This window comes from Notolepis coatsorum (assembly GCF_963971535.1).
Source record: "Notolepis coatsorum genome assembly, chromosome: 13".
NCBI classification, from domain to species: Eukaryota; Metazoa; Chordata; class Actinopteri; order Aulopiformes; family Paralepididae; genus Notolepis; species Notolepis coatsorum.
The window spans coordinates 34,078,832-34,097,918 of NC_140177.1; the positions used below are offsets into that span (position 1 = coordinate 34,078,832).

The window sequence follows — 19,087 nt, forward strand, 5'->3', positions numbered from 1 at the left end:
AAAAAAAAAAAAAAATGTAATTAATTTTGAGTTAATTTTCATAACGCGATAATTTGCTGTGTAATTAATTAATCTAATTAACGCGATAAACTGACAGCCCTAATATATACATCTATATCAGTCTGTACATACCTGTATATAATCCTTTTTACATATCTGTAGATACTATATCTGTACATATCCCTTACCTACTGTTACTAGTTACTCTGCTGGCCAGTATGACTTACTACCCTAGTGTCTTTATACCTGTATCACTGTACATATTAATACTGCAACTCTGTACATCTGATTAGCACCATTACTCAGTAGTACTAATTCATATATTTTATACCTAGTTTAATCACCTGCACATTGTGTATTACTATTGCACTTTACTGCTACATTTGCACTCTGGTTGGATGACAAACTTCTATTTGTTGTGCTGTATGATGACAATAACTTTGAATCCAATGGCTTCAGAATCTCTACTCCCTCCCTCACCCCTCCATACCTCTGTCTCCTCTCCTTATAAAACATGGCTCCATCGGCCATCAGTGCGGCGTGTGCCGCCATCGTGGCATCTGCCGCCATCGTGGCGTCTGGCATGAAGGCTCCTCCTTTGGCCACATATGAGCTTCCCTTGGCCAAATATGGACTTCCTTCTGCCATGAACACTCCCTGCCCCGCCTCCTGGATGTAGGTGGGGCCTCCTGCCTCCGTAACCATAGCGATAGGAGGCTGGAAGTCCCTGCGGCGGCGCCGGCGGCCGTCAGGCTTGTTGAGGGCCTCCTGGCGGAGCTGCTCTCGCCGGTTGGAGCGCTGGTAGGCTGTGATGAGCCGACGCAGACGGGCGGTCAGAGCCGAGGCTGCTGGCCAATAGAGACGTTCACTGGAGGCTGAGGTCCCACCTCCTGTCCCTTCTGCGCCGATCTCACCTGATTTGACTGAGAGAGAAAATGAGAGGAGGAGAGAGGAGGAGATGAGAGGGAGAAGAGAGGGAGGAGGGGATAAGAGAGGAGATGAGAGAGGAGGAGAGGGAGAAGAGGAGAGGAAGAGGGGAACAGGAGAGGGAGAAGAGAGAGGAGATGAGAAGAGGGAGAAGAGAGGAGGTGATGATAGGAGAGGGAAAACAAGGAGGAGAGGAGAGGAGGGGAGAGGAGGAGAGAGGGAGGAAGAAGAGAGGAGATAAGAGAGGACGAGGAGAAGATGAGGAGAGGGAGAAGAGAGGAGATGATAGAGAAGGAGAGGGAAAACGAGGAGAGGAGAGGGAGAAGAGGAAAGGAGGAGAAATGTTAGATGTCCCTCATGTTACAGTAGAATACAGTAGAGCTCAGTGGGTTTCTTTTTTTTTTTAAACTTTGGCCATCCCGCCGGCTCTTTTTTGCGTTTATCGCATTTTCTCTGGTCAAGAATGACCGACAGACAGAAACAGGTTGAATGGGGGTACAGATGGGGGGGAAGACACTGAGAAAGGCACGGCTGCAGTCCGGGAATCGAACTAGCTAAACCCCAGATCCGTGACAAGCACGGTTGTCCCCGGCGCCGAAATAGCGCTCGAGGTACGCGGTGAGCTACTGGAGCTCCCTCTCAGTGGGTTTCTACTGTGGAACTCTACAACAATAGACAATGAGACAACACCTCTCTCTATGTGATAATGATAGGTAGTCTCTCTACCTTCTCTCTCTGGTAGTGATAGTCTCTACATTCTCTCTGTGGTAGTGATGGTCTCTCTACCTTCTCTCTCTGGTAGTGATAGTCTCTACATTCTCTCTCTGTGGTAGTGATGGTCTCTCTACCTTCTCTCTCTGGTAGTGATAGTCTCTATACATTCTCTCTCTGGTAGTGATGGTCTCTCTACCTTCTCTCTCTGGTAGTGATAGTCTCTACATTCTCTCTCTTTTTCTTTTGCCTAAGTACAAACAGTCTCTCAAGCGAACGCCGGTGGTCTCGCGAGAGGTTAAGCGTTGGGCCGTGACGTCAGTGGAGTCACTCCAAGCAGTGCTGGGAAGCACAGAATGGAGTGTATTCCGTGATAACACAGCCAATATTAACGAATACACCGAAACGGTGATTGACTATGTCTGTACTCAGGTAGAAGTAATAATCCCCACCACCAAAATTAATATCTACCCAAATCAAAAGCCCTGGGTAGACAAATCCGTCCGTGAGGCTCTGAAAGTGCGCACATCAGCATACAACACCGGGCTGGTGACAGGCAACATGGAAGAACACAAGATGGCAAGATACAACGTCAGGAGAGCAGTAATAGAGGCAAAACGGCGGTACAGGGATAAAGTTGAACTTCAGTTTGAACAGGCTGACTCTAGAGGCATGTGGCAGGGCCTCAGAACAATGACAGACTACAAAGGAACCCCCCTCAAACTGAACAGTGACATCTCCTTAGCAAATGATCTCAACTCCTTCTATGCGAGGTTTGAGGCTGTGAATAACAACACCAGCCTACAAACCACGGCAATGGGGGGGGGGGGGGTCTGCTGATGGAGACTCAGTGTTCAGGGTAACAGAGCATGAGGTGAGACGGATCTTTAAAAAAGTGGATATCAGGAAGGCAGCAGGACCGGACGGCATCCCCGGCCGCGTCCTAAAAGTCTGTGCCGACCAACTGGCCCCGGTATTCACTGACATCTTCAACCTGTCCTTGGAACAGGCCGTCATCCCCACCTGTCTGAAGAAGTCCACCATCATCCCTGTACCCAAAAAATCTACGCCCGCTTGCCTCAACGACTACCGCCCTGTAGCCCTCACCTCCATAGCCATGAAGTGCTTTGAGAAGCTAGTGAAGGGCTACATCTGTTCCTCCCTCCCCATCAACCTGGACCCTCTGCAATTTGCATATCGCCCCAACAGGTCCACGGAGGACGCCATAGCCCATGTGCTGCACACAGCAGCATCACATCTGGACAAGAGGCAGGGGAACTATGTGAGAATGCTGTTCATCGACTACAGCTCAGCATTCAATACCATAGTCCCCTCCAAACTCATAGCCAAGCTCAGGGACCTGGGCTTGAACTATGACCTGTGCCAGTGGGTCCTGGACTTCCTGACGGGCAGACCCCAGGTGGTAAGAGCCGGCAACTGCACCTCCTCATCCATCACGCTCAACATAGGGGCCCCCCAGGGCTGTGTTCTGAGCCCCCTCCTCTACTCCCTGTACACACATGACTGCGTAGCACAGCGGAACAACAACACCATCATCAAATTTGCTGATGACACAGTAGTGGTGGGCCTGATCTCTGCCAACGACGAAAGGGCCTACCTGGAAGAGGTAGAGAACCTGTCACAGTGGTGTCAGGAGAACTGCCTCTCCCTGAACGTCAGCAAAACAAAAGAGATGATTGTGGACTTCAGGAGGTCGGGGGTCAAGGACTACAGCCCCCTCAGCATCGACGGGGCACCAGTCGAGAGAGTGAACAGTTTCAAGTACCTCGGAGCCCACATATCCGAGGACTTGACATGGACCACACACATTGACAGTGTTGTGAAGAAGGCACGACAACGCCTCTACTTCCTCAGGCGCCTAAGGAAGTTCCAAGTCAGTCAGAAGATCCTTAGGAACTTCTACTCATGTACAATAGAGAGCATCCTGACCGGCAACATCACCTCCTGGTTTGGGAATAGCACTGCACAAGACCGTAGCAGACTACAAAGAGTGACACGTTCAGCCGAACGCACAATTAGAGGGGGGCTTCCCACCCTCCAGAACATTTACAACAAGCGGTGCAAGGGGAAGGCTAAGAGAATTATTAAGGACTCGAGCCACCCGAACAACTGCCTCTTTGAACTGCTGCCGTCAGGCAAGCGATACCGGAGTCTTATGGCGAGCACAGAAAGACTCAGAAGGAGCTTCTATCCCAAGGCCATCAGGCTGCTAAACGAACAATAATCGCTAAACGAACAATAATCACTATGCAACAACCATCAAATGCACACAGCACACACACCCACACGCACACACTCACTCAAACAAACAGCACACTGCAGCACCCACTCTCCACACTTTAGATCACACAAACACACTTACACTTTATATTTATTGATAAAGGATTTGCACTACAACTCGTACACCTACTGTGAATTGTACCTAAACTGCACCTCGTCCATTTATGCCTTGCACTATATAGTATTGTATATTAGTACACTGCACAGTATTGTGTATTGTATGGTAACTACGTCTACGAACATTGTACATATGTCTAAACTGAACACTGTGACCTCTTTTTTTTTACTTCTAATTTTTACTATGTTTTTATTTCATACTTATCTTGTCATGCACAGTCTCTGGAGCGCAACAGTAAGAAGCATTTTGTACAAAAGTATTCTGTACTTCTGTATGACAACTATTAAAGAAACTTGAAACTTGAAACTAGTGATAGTCTCTTTACATTCTCTCTCTGGTAGTGATAGTCTCTACATTCTCTCTCTCTGGTAGCGATAGTCTCTCTACCTTCTCTCTCTGGTAGTGATAGTCTCTCTACCTTCTCTCTCTGATCATGATAGTCTCTCTACCTTCTCTCTCTGGTAGTGATAGTCTCTCTCTCTCTCTGATCATGATAGTCTCTCTACCTTCTCTCTCTGGTAGTGATAGTCTCTCTACCTTCTCTCTCTGGTAGTGATAGTCTCTCTACCTTCTCTCTCTGGTAGTGATAGTCTCTCTACCTTCTCTCTCTGGTAGCGATAGTCTCTCTACCTTCTCTCTCTGGTAGCGATAGTCTCTCTACCTTCTCTCTGGTAGTGATAAGTCTCTCTACCTTCTCTCTCTGGTAGTGATAGTCTCTCTACCTTCTCTCTCTGGTAGTGATAGTCTCTCTCCCTTCTCTCTCTGGTAGTGATAGTCTCTACCTTCTCTCTCTGGTAGTCTCTCTCCCTTCTCTCTCTGGTAGTGATAGTCTCTCTCCCTTCTCTCTCTGGTAGTGATAGTCTCTCTACCTTCTCTCTCTGGTAGTGATAGTCTCTACATTCTCTCTCTCTGGTAGCGATAGTCTCTCTACCTTCTCTCTCTGGTAGTGATAGTCTTTACCTTCTCTCTCTGGTAGTGATAGTCTCTCTACCTTCTCTCTCTGGTAGTGATAGTCTCTCTACCTTCTCTCTCTGATCATGATAGTCTCTCTACCTTCTCTCTGGTAGTGATAGTCTCTCTCTCTCTCTGATCGTGATAGTCTCTCTACCTTCTCTCTCTGGTAGTGATAGTCTCTCTACCTTCTCTCTCTGGTAGTGATAGTCTCTCTACCTTCTCTCTCTGCCTTCTCTCTCTGGTAGTGATAGTCTCTCTACCTTCTCTCTCTGGTAGTGATAGTCTTTCTACCTTCTCTCTCTGGTAGTGATAGTCTCTCTACCTTCTCTCTCTGGTAGTGATAAGTCTCTCTACCTTCTCTCTCTGGTAGTGATAGTCTCTCTACCTTCTCTCTCTGGTAGTGATAAGTCTCTCTACCTTCTCTCTCTGGTAGTGATAGTCTCTCTACCTTCTCTCTCTGGTAGTGATAGTCTCTCTCCCTTCTCTCTCTGGTAGTGATAGTCTCTACCTTCTCGCTCTGGTAGTCTCTCTCCCTTCTCTCTCTGGTAGTGATAGTCTCTCTCCCTTCTCTCTCTGGTAGTGATAGTCTCTCTCCCTTCTCTCTCTGGTAGTGATAGTCTCTCTCCCTTCTCTCTCTGGTAGTGATAGTCTCTCTCTCTCTGATCGTGATAGTCTCTCTCCCTTCTCTCTCTGGTAGTGATAGTCTCTCTACCTTCTCTCTCTGGTAGTGATAGTCTCTCTCCCTTTTCTCTCTGGTAGTGATAAGTCTGTCTCTCTCTGATCGTGATAGTCTCTCTCTCTCTCTCTCTGATCGTGATAGTCTCTCTACCTTCTGTGTCTATCTCCATGGTGTCCTTGTCGTCCAGAGGAGAGTTGGCGAAGTCGTCCATCTCATCTTTAAAGGTCCTCAGAGGCTTGTACTCAGGATCCTCCTCCTCACTAGAGAGACAGACACAGAGAGAGAGATAAAGAGACAGACGGACAGAGAGAGATAGCGCGAGAGGTAGAGAGAGACAGAGGGACATGGTTTTAGAGGTATGGAGAGCTGGTAAAGTCAGTCATCTTTACTTGGCATCAATAAAATGGGTCCTTATCCTCACAATACAGACAGACAGACAGACAGACAGACAGACAGACAGACAGACAGACAGACAGACAGAGACGGGGTCAGGGCGGGTGGGGCAGTAATGGTGCATTTCCACTGACCAGTAGGCACGGTACAGAAGGGGTAGGCCTGCCTGTTAGGAGCTGAGACAATAAAGGAGCCCTCTTTGGGAGGAGGTACTACTTTTGCTGGTGTACATTACACACAGAGACACAACAACACATGGAGGAGGCAGAGTCTGTGCTGTCGACTGGAAGTCTCTCCAAAACTCCCTTAAACGTTCAGCTCTTCCATCATTGCATGTGTCCATGGCTGACTGTTGTACATGTTGATTCCCCTTCTCTCTATATTTATCGCTAGTTATTTAGGCTGTTTATAAGGAGGGATGAGAGGAGGAGGGATGAGAGGAGGAGGGATGAGAAGAGGATGGATGAGAAGAGGGTTGAGGAGGGATGAGGAGGAGGGATGAGGAGGGTGAGATGAGGAGGAGGGATGACAGGAGGGTTGAGAGGAGGAGGGATGAGAGATGAGATGAGGGATGAGAGGAGGGATGAGATGAGGAGGGATGAGAGGAGGAGGAAAGACTGAGAAACGTTCAACTGGAGTGAACGTCTGTTCGCCTCCATTCGGGTCTTTCAATTGATAGTTTCCATGCGACTCAAATGCAGATCAAACCTCAATTAAGATGCAGCAACAGCACCTACTGTACCTCCAGAGCGGTGCCTGAATCAGCACCTACTGTACCCCCAGAGCGGTGCCTGAATCAGCACCTACTGTACCCCCAGAGCGGTGCCTGAATCAGCACCTACTGTACCCCCAGAGCGGTGCCTGAATCAGCACCTACTGTACCCCCAGAGCGGTGCCTGAATCAGCAGCGACAGTACCTACTGTACCCCCAGAGCGGTGCCTGAATCAGCAGCGACAGCACCTACTGTACCCCCAGAGCTGTGCCTGAATCAGCAGCGACAGTACCTACTGTACCCCCAGAGTGGTGCCTGAATCAGCAGCGACAGTCTCTGCCCCCAGAGCGGTGCCTGAATCAGCAGCGACAGTCTCTGCCCCCAGCGCGGTGCCTGAATCAGCAGCGACAGTCTCTGCCCCCAGAGCGGTGCCTGAATCAGCAGGGTAGGCACTGTTCTCGGGTCAGTTGGCAGTGGGGGAAGGGAGACAAAGCGGAGCAGGGATTCTGTCCCGGGGGGAGGAGGTGGAAATGCACCAGGAGTGAGAGGGAGGGACTGCTTTTAATGTCCAGTACATTTAGATTCTGAACCGCGCCCTCCCCAGTGAGTGGGCACGTTAGGATGTCAATCAAATATCAATGGACTGGACCTCACGCCCCGCCCCTGAAGGTCTGCTACATTCAGAAATACGTCAAATGATCGAGGCGCCGTTTCCTACCTTACTTCCTGTGTCCAATCTCTATGTACAGGAAGTGGAGACGAAAATACAGGAAGTAGCGAGGGAAACAGGAAGTGGAGAATGAAACACAAGAAGTTGGAAGAAAACACAGGATATATAGAAGAAAACACAGGAAGTGAAGAAAACACAGGAAGTGGAGAAGAAAACACAGGAAGTAGAGAAGAAAACACAGGAAGTAGGGAAGAAAACACAGGAAGTAGGGAAGAAAACAGAAAATGGAAAATAAAAAGCGGGACATGAGAAGAGATGGAGAGAGGACAGAAGTTGGGAGGAACAGGACAGAAGGTGTAGAATAAGAGAGAGGGAGAGAGAAAAGACAGAAGAGAGAGAGAGAGAGGAGGAGGAGTGTCTTACCCCTCCGCACCGTCTGCCATCAGGTCGCTGGCTCTCTGCTCGGCTGCCATGGCCTTGGCGTCAGGCCGGCCCACCCGATCCAAGAAGCACAGCCTGGGGTCGGCTCGCATCGAGTTGTACTTCTCATAGCCTGAAGACGCATGCAAATACTGTTAATAACTGTACTTACTGTATACTACTAATGACCTAGAGACACATACAAATACTGTTAATAACTGTACTTACTGTATACTACTAATGACCTAGAGACACATACAAATACTGTTAATAACTGTACTTATACTACAAATGACTAGGGGTGGGAATCGCCAGAGATACTTGATATATCGCGAATATTGCGATATTTTTTATTTTATCAAATTTGTTCTCTCTTTTTTTTTAACTGCGAAGTAAAACTGTCAACATGTCTTATCTAATAAAATAAAGTTCAGTCTGTTCATCTCACTTCAATCATTTTTATTGCAGAACATGGTATTTTCTCAAGCAGACAGATGTCAACACTGTAATCTGTGTTCCATGTACCTGACAAACTGAACTGTTTGTATTACAGTCATATTCCAACTTAACTGAATGCACGTGTGTGTGGACTACTGTACTATTACTGGTATTGAAATGAACAATGCAACTTCCTTATACAAAAAAAACAAAAAAAAAGTTTAATGAATAATTAAATATCGATACTTGGCGTCCCTGTATCGATACAGTATCGCCACGCAAAGTATTGCGATACTACTACGCATCGATTTTTTCCCCCACCCCTACCAATGACCTAGAGACACGTACAAATACTATTAATAACTGTACTTATACTACCAATGACCTAGAGACACATACAAATACTGTTAATAACTGTAAATGGACTGCATTTAAGATGATATTACTTTATTGATCCCCCTTGGGGAAATATGTGTCATAGCAGCATAGGGGAGGGGAGGGGGGGGGGGGTACAGGTATGGGCAGGGTGATAGTAGAAAGACATAAATATAGGCAATAATGTTTACTCTGAATATAAAAATATGAGAAAGATAAACCGTGTAAAGGAAGGTGCAGATGAGGGTCTGCATGCCCTATATAGAGCTTTTATGCAAAGCGCTTTACAATTTATGCCTCACATTCACACACCGACGGCAAAGGAGACCATGCAAGGTGCCAACCTGCTCATTGGGAGCAATTAGGGGTTAAGTGTCTTGCTCAAGGACACATCGACACGCTGCCCGGGAGGAGCCAGAATCGAACCGGGAACCTTCCGATTACCTCTATTGGCTTTACCTGTATACTTCTAATGACCGAGAGACGCCTACAAATACTCTTTTTATTTCAGATTATTTTCATGTTTTACAAGTCACCATGATTCATTTAGAGATTAATAAAATAGTATTTATATATCTATAATCTGGGGAAACACCATGAAGCATCTTTTAATCAAGTTAAACCAGCGGTTCTCAAACTACGCGACCCAAAGTGGGGTGGTGGGTAGGTGAATCAGAACAATTCCGTTGCTTTTGTTGATAATATTCATTCATTTCATTGATAACAGTGCTGTAATTTAATTTTCTAATAAATATGCATGATCAAGTTCAACAACGTGTGCTTTGTTTTATTTAGATATTCCTTATTTCCACGTTGAAATGACGTGATACATTAAGTGTGGGGTCGCCAAAAGAATTCCTAAATAAAATGGGGTCGTGGTATAAAGAAGTTTGAGAACCCCTGAGTTAAACCATGGACTCCCAATGCTAAGACAAGTGGTGTTTAGAAGCAGAAGAAGAGACGGTCCTTCCTGACATCATCTGATATGTGGCCTGTCTGGAAACATAGCAGGGGAGAGACACACAGTGCTTCCATATTAAATGAAGGACGCAAAACGACAGAAGGCCAGACCCCAGGAACCATAAAGAGAGAGAGATAAAGAGAGAGAGAGAGAGATAGAGAGAGAGACAGAGAGATAATTAGGTAGGGTAGAGACACAGAGAGAACAGTAGAGAGAGAGGTAGATAGAGAGGTAGAGAGAGAGGTAGAGAGAGAGGTAGAGAAACAGATGTAGAGAAAGACGTAGAGACAGAGGTAGAGAGAGAACAGTAGAGAGAGAGAGAGAGAGAGGAGAGAGACAGTGTTTTGAGTGGATGCACATCTATGTGGTCTAAGCACACCTGCAGGTGTACATATGTGTGAACCCTAGAGTGTGTGTGTGTACATGTAGATGTGTGTGTGTGTGTGTGTGTGTACACATGTAGACTATGTGTGTGTGTGTGTGTGTACATGTAGATGTGTGTGTGTGTGTACATGTAGAGTATGTGTGTGTGTGTGTGTATGACAGGGAGTTAAGATGGCAAGAGGCTTTTGTCCATCTGCCAGCAGTGTGTGCGAGTCAGTTAGGTTCATCCAACCAGAAGAGATTAGAGTGTGCAGATCCCTCTGAGACACCATGCTCTCTACCTCCCTCCACTCCTCTATCTCTCTCACTCTTTCACTCACTCTACCTCCCTCCCTCCCTCTACCTACCTTCCCTCTACTCCTCTCTCTCTCACTCACTCACTCTACCTCCCTCCCTCTCTACCTTCCTCCCTCTACTCCTCTCTCTCTCCCTCCCTCTACTCCTCGCTCTCTCACACACTCTACCTCCCTCCCTCTACTCCTCGCTCTCTCCGTCACTCTACCTCCCTCCCTCCCTCTCACTTTCTACCTCCCTACCTCTTTCCACCTCCCTCCCTCTCTCTACCTCCCTCCCTCTCTACCTTCCTCCCTCTACTCCTCGCTCTCTCCCTCCCTCTACTCCTCGCTCTCTCACTCACTCTACCTCCCTCCCTCTACTCCTCGCTCTCTCCGTCACTCTACCTCCCTCACTCCCTCTCACTTTCTACCTCCCTACCTCTTTCCACCTCCCTCCCTCTCTCTACCTTCCTCCCTCTACCTCCCTCCCTCTACTCCCCCACTCACTCACTCTACCTCCCCTCTCTCGCTCTCACTCACTCTACCTCCCTCCCTCCCTCTCTACCTCCCCCCTCTCTCTCTCTCACTCACTCACTCAACCTCCCTCCCTCTCTCTCTACGCCCCTCTCTACCTCCCTCTCGCTCCATCTCATTTCAATTAGTATATACATGTTGACAGTTACTACTAACACTGTCACACACACAACATGCACACAATCTGACCTCTCTCTCTCTCTCACACAATCTGACCTCTCTCACACACACAATCTGACCTCTCTCTCACACACAATCTGACCTCTCTCTCTCACACACAATCTGACCTCTCTCTCTCTCTCTCTCTCTCTCACACAATCTGACCTCTCTCTCTCTCTCTCTCTCACACAATCTGACCCCCCCACACACACAATCTGACCTCTCTCTCACACACACAATCTGACCTCTCTCTCTCACACACAATCTGACCTCTCTCTCACACACACAATCTGACCTCTCTCTCTCACACACACAATCTGACCTCTCTCTCTCACACACAATCTGACCTCTCTCTCACACACACAATCTGACCGCTCTCTCACACACACAATCTGACCTCTCTCTCTCACACACAATCTGACCGCTCTCTCACACACACAATCTGACCTCTCTCTCACACACACAATCTGACCTCTCTCTCTCACACACAATCTGACCTCTCTCACACACACAATCTGACCTCTCTCTCACACACACAATCTGACCCCTCTCTCACACACACAATCTGACCTCTCTCACACACACAATCTGACCTCTCTCACACACAATCTGACCCCTCTCTCACACACACAATCTGACCGCTCTCTCACACACACAATCTGACCTCTCTCTCTCGCTCTCACACAACATACACACAATCTGACCTCTCTCTCACACAATCTGACCTCTCTCTCACACACACAATCTGACCTCTCTCTCTCACACACACAATCTGACCTCTCTCTCTCTCACACACAATCTGACCTCTCTCTCTCACACAATATGACCTCTCTCTCTCTCGCTCTCACACAACATACACACAATCTGACCTCTCTCTCTCCCTCACACAATCTGACCTCTCTCTCACACAATCTGACCTCTCTCTCCCTCACACAATCTGACCTCTCTCTCTCACACAATCTGACCTCTCTCCCTCTCTCACACAAGACAAACAATCTTCCCTCCTTCTCTCACACACAACATGCACACAATCTGACCCCACACACACATGCACACAATCTGACCTTTAGATTGGAACTCTAATCTCCGACCACTGTGTGTCGACTTGTAACTCTTAGCAGATTTGTTATTGTTTATTTTTATTTATTGTGTCTATGTATGCAATTGCTAATAAACTGTTTTGTTTTGGCAGTAAATTAGGGTAACCTCAGTGTCTTGCCAGTTGAAATAAAGGCGTGAAACTGAAGCTCATCTAACCCACTAATGTCTTCTGATCCAGCTCCAGGAGGGATGAGAGGGGGAGGGATGAGAGGGATGAGAGGAGGAGGTATGAGGGATGAGAGGAGGAGGGAGGAGGAGGTAAGACTGAGAAACTTCCAACTGGAGTGAACGTCTGTTTGCCTCCGTTCCGGTCTTTCAATTGATCATTTCCATGCGATCAAACCTCAATTAAGATGCAGCAACAGCACCTACTGTACCCCCAGAGCGGTGTCTGAATCAGCACCTACTGTACCCCCAGAGCGGTGCCTGAATCAGCACCTACTGTACCCCCAGAGCGGTGCCTGAATCAGCACCTACTGTACCCCCAGAGCGGTGCCTGAATCAGCACCTACTGTACCCCCAGAGCGGTGCCTGAATCAGTAGCGACAGCACCTACTGTACCCCCAGAGCGGTGCCTGAATCAGTAGCGACAGCACCTACTGTACCCCCAGAGCGGTGCCTGAATCAGTAGCGACAGCACCTACTGTACCCCCAGAGCGGTGCCTGAATCAGTAGCGACAGCACCTACTGTACCCCCAGAGCGGTGCCTGAATCAGAACCTACTGTACCCCCAGAGCGGTGCCTGAATCAGCAGCGACAGCACCTACTGTACCCCCAGAGCGGTGCCTGAATCAGCAGCGACAGCACCTACTGTACCCCCAGAGCGGTGCCTAAATCAGCACCGTTGCAAATGAGAGCAGCTTCAACTGATCTTTCAGTTAAAATAAAGGTTTGAATGAATGGATATACACTCAAACCCCCCCCCCCCCCACCATGTGGGCGGTCTGACAGCGCCCATCAATCACTGTGCTGACATCACACCGAGACTGCCAGCTGTGGTCCACAGTCACCATGGCAACACCAATCAGCTGCTGGGTTAATGTGCCTGTGTGTGTGTGTGAGTGTGTGAGTGTGTGAGTGTGTGTGTGAGTGTGTGTGTGTGAGAGAGATAGTGATGTTTACCATGCTTCAAATTGCCAGCGTTTGTGTGTGAGAGCATGATGCGTGTTTACATAGTGTCCGAGGATGCTTGTGTGTGTGAGAAATTGTGTGCAAGATGTTTACTGTGTGTGTGTGAGAGAGTGATTGTGTGTGAGATGTTTACGGCGTGTGTGTGTCTGTGTGAGTGAGAGAGTGATTGTGTGTGAGATGTTTACGGCGTGTGTGTGTCTGTGTGAGTGAGAGAGTGATCGTGTGTGAGATGTTTATGTTGTCCGGTCCTACCGTGTTTGAATACACCAATCAGCAGTGACTTGTCAGCCTCACTGTCCCACCAATCAGCAGGAACCTCTGCATGGAAGGGCTGAGGCATCCAAACATCTAACTCACTGGAGAGAGAGAGAGAGAGAGAGAGAGAGAGAGAGAGAGAGAGAGAGAGAGAGAGAGAGAGAGAGAGAGAGAGAGAGACAGCGAGAGATAGAGACAGAGAGAGAGAGAGAGAGACAGCGAGAGATAAAGACAGATAGAGAGAGAGATAGAGAGAGAGACAGAGAGAGAGACAGAGACAGAGAGAGAAAATCAGGCAGTGTGGTATTATTAATCACAGTGACTTCACCATGCTACCGTGCTATGGACACTCAGCCACACCCCTCAAAAAGGTCACTTTCAACACACTCTGATGTACTGATGATACAGATTTAGAGTAATACACTTTAAATATCTGTCCATACCAACAGTACATATCTGACCCGTCGCTTTTAATGAACAGTATATACTTAGACCAATATACTATACAAGTACCTGGAGAGATGAGAGATGGGAGAGATGGGAGCAGGGGGGTGGAGATGGAGAGAGTGGGAGAGGGCAGTGAAAACAGAAGAAGGAGAGAGAGAAAGAGAGAGAGGGAGAGAGGGAGAGAGGGGGGGGGGCAGTGAAAACAGAAGAAGGAGAGGAGGGAAGGAGGGAGATAGCAGTGAAAACAGAGGAAGGAGAGGAGGGATGAAGGAGAGAGAGATAGAGAGGGCAGTGAAAACAGAGGAAGGAGAGGAGGGGGGAAGGAGAGAGAGAGAGCAGTGAAAACAGAGGAAGGAGGAGGGATGGAGGAGATAGAGAGGACAGTGGAAGCAGAGGAAGGAGGAGGAATGGGGGAGAGAGATGGAGAGAGATGGCAGTGAAAACAGAGGAAGGAGAGGAGGGATGGAGAAGAAAGAGGGCAGTGAAAACAGAGGAGGGATGGATGAGAGAGGTAGAGGGAGAGGCAGTGAAAACAGAAGAAGGAGAGAGAGAAAGAGAGAGAGGGGGGGCAGTGAAAACAGAAGAAGGAGAGGAGGGAAGGAGAGAGAGAGCAGTGAAAACAGAGGAAGGAGAGGAGGGATGAGGAGAGAGAGATAGAGAGGGCAGTGAAAACAGAGGAAGGAGAGGAGGAGGGAAGGAGAGGAGAGCAGTGAAAACAGAGGAAGGAGAGGATGGATGGAGGAGAGAGAGATAGAGAGGGCAGTGAAAACAGAGGAAGGGAGGAGGAGGAGGGAAGGAGAGAGGCAGTGAAAACAGAGGAAGCAGAGGAGGTATGGGAGGAGAGAGAGATAGGGCAGTGAAAAACAGAGGAAGGAGAGGAGGGGGGAAGGAGAGAGAGAGAGCAGTGAAAACAGAGGAAGGAGAGGAGGTATAGAGGAGAGAGAGAGGGCAGTGAAAACAGAGGAAGGAGAGGATGGGGGAAGGAGAGAGAGAGAGCAGTGAAAACAGAGGAAGGAGAGGAGGGATGGAGGAGATAGAGGACAGTGAAAGCAGAGGAAGGAGGAGGAATGGGAGAGAGAGAGAGCAGTGAAAACAGAGGAGGGGTGGAGGAAAGATGGAGAAAGAGGGCAGTGAAAACAGAGGGATGGAGGAGAGATGGAGAGATGGCAGTGAAAACAGAGGAAGGAGAGGAGGGATGGAGAAGAAAGAGGGCAGTGAAAACAGAGGAGGGATGGATGAGAGAGGTAGAGGGAGAGGGCAGTGAAAACAGAGGGGTGAAGAAGATAGATAGAGAGGGCAGTGAAAACAGAAGGGATGGGGAGAGAGAGGGCAGTGAAAACAGAGGAAGGAGAGGAGGGATGGAGGAGAGAGGGGAGAGAGAGAGGACAGTGGAAACAGAGGAAGGAGAGGAGGAGGGAAGGAGAGAGAGAGCAGTGAAAACAGAGGAAGGAGAGGAGGGATGGAGCAGAGAGAGATAGAGAGGGCAGTGAAAACAGGAAGGAGAGGAGGGGGGAAGGAGAGAGAGAGAGAGCAGTGAAAACAGAGGAAGGAGAGGAGGGATGGAGGAGATAGAGAGGACAGTGAAAGCAGAGGAAGGAGGAGGAATGGGAGAGAGAGAGAACAGTGAAAACAGAGGAGGGATGGAGGAAAGATGGAGAGAAAGAGGGCAGTGAAAACAGAGGGATGGAGGAGAGAGATGGAGAGATGGCAGTGAAAACAGAGGGGTGAAGAAGATAGATAGAGAGAGGGCAGTGAAAACAGGAGGGATGGGGAGAGAGAAGGCAGTGAAAACAGAGGAAGGAGAGGAGGGATGGAGGAGAGAGGGGAGAGAGAGAGGACAGTAGAAACAGGGAGGAGGAGAAGAGAGAGGACAGTGGAAACAGGGAGGAGGAGAAGAGAAAGGACAGTGAAAACAAGAGGAAGGAGAGGAGGGATGGAGAAGAGAGAGGAGGGGTGGAGGAGAGAGAGGACAGTGAAAACAGGGAGGAGGAGGACAGTGAAAACAGAGGAGGGATGGAGGAGAGAAAGAGAGAGGACAGTGAAAAACAGAGGAAGGATGAAGGAGAGAGGGCAGTGAAAACAGAGGAAGGATGAAAGAGAGAGAGAGAGAGAGAGAGAGAGAGAGAGAGAGAGAGAGAGAGAGAGAGAGAGAGAGAGAGAGAGAGAGAGAGAGAGGAGAGAGAGAGAGAGAGAGAGAGAGGGCAGTGGAAACAGGAGGGATGGGGAGAGAGAGAGGGCAGTGAAAACAGAGGAAGGAGAGGAGGGATGTAGGAGAGGAGAGAGAGAGGACAGTGGAAACAGGGAGGAGGAGAAGAGAGGACAGTGAAAACAGAGGAAGGAGAGGCGGGATGGAGGAGAGAGAGAGAGAGAGAAAGAGAGGACAGTGAAAACAGAGGAAGGAGAGGCGGGATGGAGGAGAGAGAGGAGAGTGAAAACAGGGAGGGGAGAGGGCAGTGAAAACAGAGGAGGGATGGAGGAGAGAGAGAGAGAGAGAAAGAGAGGACAGTGAAAACAGAGGAGGGATGGAGGAGAGAGAGAGAGAGAGAGAAAGAGATAGGGCAGTGAAAACAGAGGAAGGAAGAAGGAGAGAGAGCGAGGGCAGTGAAAACAGAGGAAGGAAGAAGGAGAGAGAGCGAGGGCAGTGAAAACAGAGGAAGGAAGAAGGAGAGAGAGCGAGGGCAGTGAAAACAGAGGAAGGATGAAGGAGAGAGAGCGAGGGCAGTGAAAACAGAGGAAGGATGAAGGAAAGAGAGCAGTGAAAACAGAGGAAGGAAGAAGGAGAGAGAGCGAGGGCAGTGAAAACAGAGGAAGGAGAGGAGCGAGGGCAGTGAAAACAGAGGAAGGAGAGGAGGGGAGTGAAAACAGAGGAAGGAGGAGAGAGGGCAGTGAAAACAGAGGAAGGAGAGGAGAGAGAGAGGTGAAAACAGAGGAAGGAGAGGAGGGATGGAGGAGAGATAGAGAGAGAGGACAGTGAAAACAGAGGAAGAGGGGAGTGAAGTGAAAAAATAGGAGGGATGGAGGAGAGATGGAGAGAAAGGGCAGTGAAAACATAAGGAGAGGAGGGATGAAGGAGAGAGAGCGAGAGAGAGGGCAGTGAAAACAGAGGGTTGGAGGAGAGAGAGGGAGAGAGAGAGGGCAGTGAAAACAGGGATGGAGGAGAGAGAGGGAGAGAGAGAGGGCAGTGAAAACAGAGGAAGGAGAGGAGGGATTGAGAAGAGAGAGAGAGGGCAGTGAAAACAGAGGGATGGAGGAGAGAGAGTAGTGAAAACAGAGGGGTGGAAGAGAGAGAGGGCAGTGAAAACAGAGGAGGGATGGAGGAGAGAGAGAGAGAGAGAAAGAGAGAGGACAGTGAAAAACAGAGGGAGAGAGAGCGAGGGCAGTGAAAACAGAGGAAGGAAGAAGGAGAGAGAGCAGTGAAAACAGGGAGAGAGAGAGGGCAGTGAAAACAGAGGAAGGATGAAGGAGAGAGAGGGCAGTGAAAACAGAGGAAGGATGAAGGAGAGAGAGGGCAGTGAAAACAGAGGAAGGAGGAGAGAGGGCAGTGAAAACAGAGGAAGGAGGAGAGAGGGCAGTGAAAACAGGGAGAGAGAGAGGGCAGTGAAAACAGAGGAAGGATGAAGGAGAGAGAGGGCAGTGAAAACAGAGGAAGGATGAAGGAGAGAGAGGGCAGTGAAAACAGAGGAAGGAGGAGAGAGGGCAGTGAAAACAGAGGAAGGAGGAGAGAGGGCAGTGAAAACAGAGGAAGGAGAGGAGAGAGAGAGAGGTGAACAGAGGAAGGAGAGGAGGGATGGAGGAGAGATAGAGAGAGAGGACAGTGAAAACAGAGGAAGAGGAGGGGAGTGAAGTGAAAAAATAGGAGGGATGGAGGAGAGATGGAGAGAAAGGGCAGTGAAAACATAAGGAGAGGAGGGATGAAGGAGAGAGAGCGAGAGAGAGGGCAGTGAAAACAGAGGGTTGGAGGAGAGAGGGAGAGAGAGAGGGCAGTGAAAACAGAGGGTTGGAGGAGAGAGAGGGAGAGAGAGAGGGCAGTGAAAACAGAGGGATGGAGGAGAGAGAGGGAGAGAGAGATGGCAGTGAAAACAGAGGAAGGAGAGGAGGGATTGAGAAGAGAGAGAGGGCAGTGAAAACAGAGGGATGGAGGAGAGAGAGTAGTGAAAACAGAGGGGTGGAAGAGAGAGAGGGCAGTGAAAACAGAGGAGGGATGGAGAGAGAGGGCAGTGAAAACAGGGGAGGGATGGAGGAGAGAGAGGGCAGTGAAAACAGAGGGATGGAGAGAGAGAGAGAGAAAGAGGGAGAGAGATAGGGCAGTGAAAACAGAGGAAGGATAGAGAGAGAGAGAGAGAGAGAGGGCAGTGAAAACAGAGGGGTGGAGGAGAGAGAGGGCAGTGAAAACAGAGGAAGGAGAGGAGGGATGAACGAGAGAGAGGGATGGAGGAGAGAGGGCAGTGAAAACAGAGGAATTCCAGATTCAGCTTCTTATCTCCAGAAACACCAGCAGACACTCTTAACCCCCCCCCCCCCACTCAGTTCTAGCCCATATCACGCGCACACACACACACACACACACACACACACACACAGTTCTAGCCTCTAACAAACACACACACAAAAGCTGGCATGCTAAATCCCACTGGCATATGCTGGTGTGCTGGCACCCACATGCTCACGTCTGGCACACGCACACACACACACACGGCTGTCACAGTAGCTGCTGAGTAGAGGTAGAGAGAGAGAGAGAGAGAGAAAGAGAGAGAGAGAGAGAGAGAGAGAGAGAGAGAGAGATGTAGATCCTCTACATTATACATGCACACACATCTGGGTGAAAGGGGGATGGGGAGGAGAGAGAGGAGTGGGGGAGGAGAGGAGAGGAGAGGGGGAGGAGAGGAGAGGAGAGAGGGGGATGGGAGCGGAAGAGTCGATGGGGCTCACAGGGAGAGGAGAGCACTGGAGACAGACAGATGGAGACGAGAGCAAACGATGGAAGAATACACAAACGAGTAGACCGAAAGAGAGAGAGAGACAGAGAAAGGAAGAGATGGAGAGAAAGAGACAGAGAAAAAGAAAAAGAGAGACAAAGGGAGAGACGGAGAGAGAGAGAGAAAGAGATGGAGAGAAATGGAAACACAGGACATTTTAACCAG

The 19,087-nt window shown here is 49.0% G+C and overlaps 1 protein-coding gene across 1 annotated transcript in view; it reads right to left on the reverse strand.

Moving 5' to 3' along the window:
- Window positions 1–19,087, reverse strand: part of chd7 (chromodomain helicase DNA binding protein 7) — a gene marked incomplete at its 3' end in the record, with an annotated part of 231,082 nt that overhangs the window by 20,117 nt on the left and 191,878 nt on the right. Inside the window, exons 27-30 of the mRNA XM_084327629.1 lie at window positions 13,497–13,600; window positions 7,890–8,019; window positions 5,841–5,950; window positions 491–923 (exon numbers count right to left, since the gene is read on the reverse strand). Coding sequence (XP_084183755.1) covers window positions 491–923; window positions 5,841–5,950; window positions 7,890–8,019; window positions 13,497–13,600 — 777 coding nt within the window. The remainder of the gene's footprint in view (window positions 1–490; window positions 924–5,840; window positions 5,951–7,889; window positions 8,020–13,496; window positions 13,601–19,087) is intronic.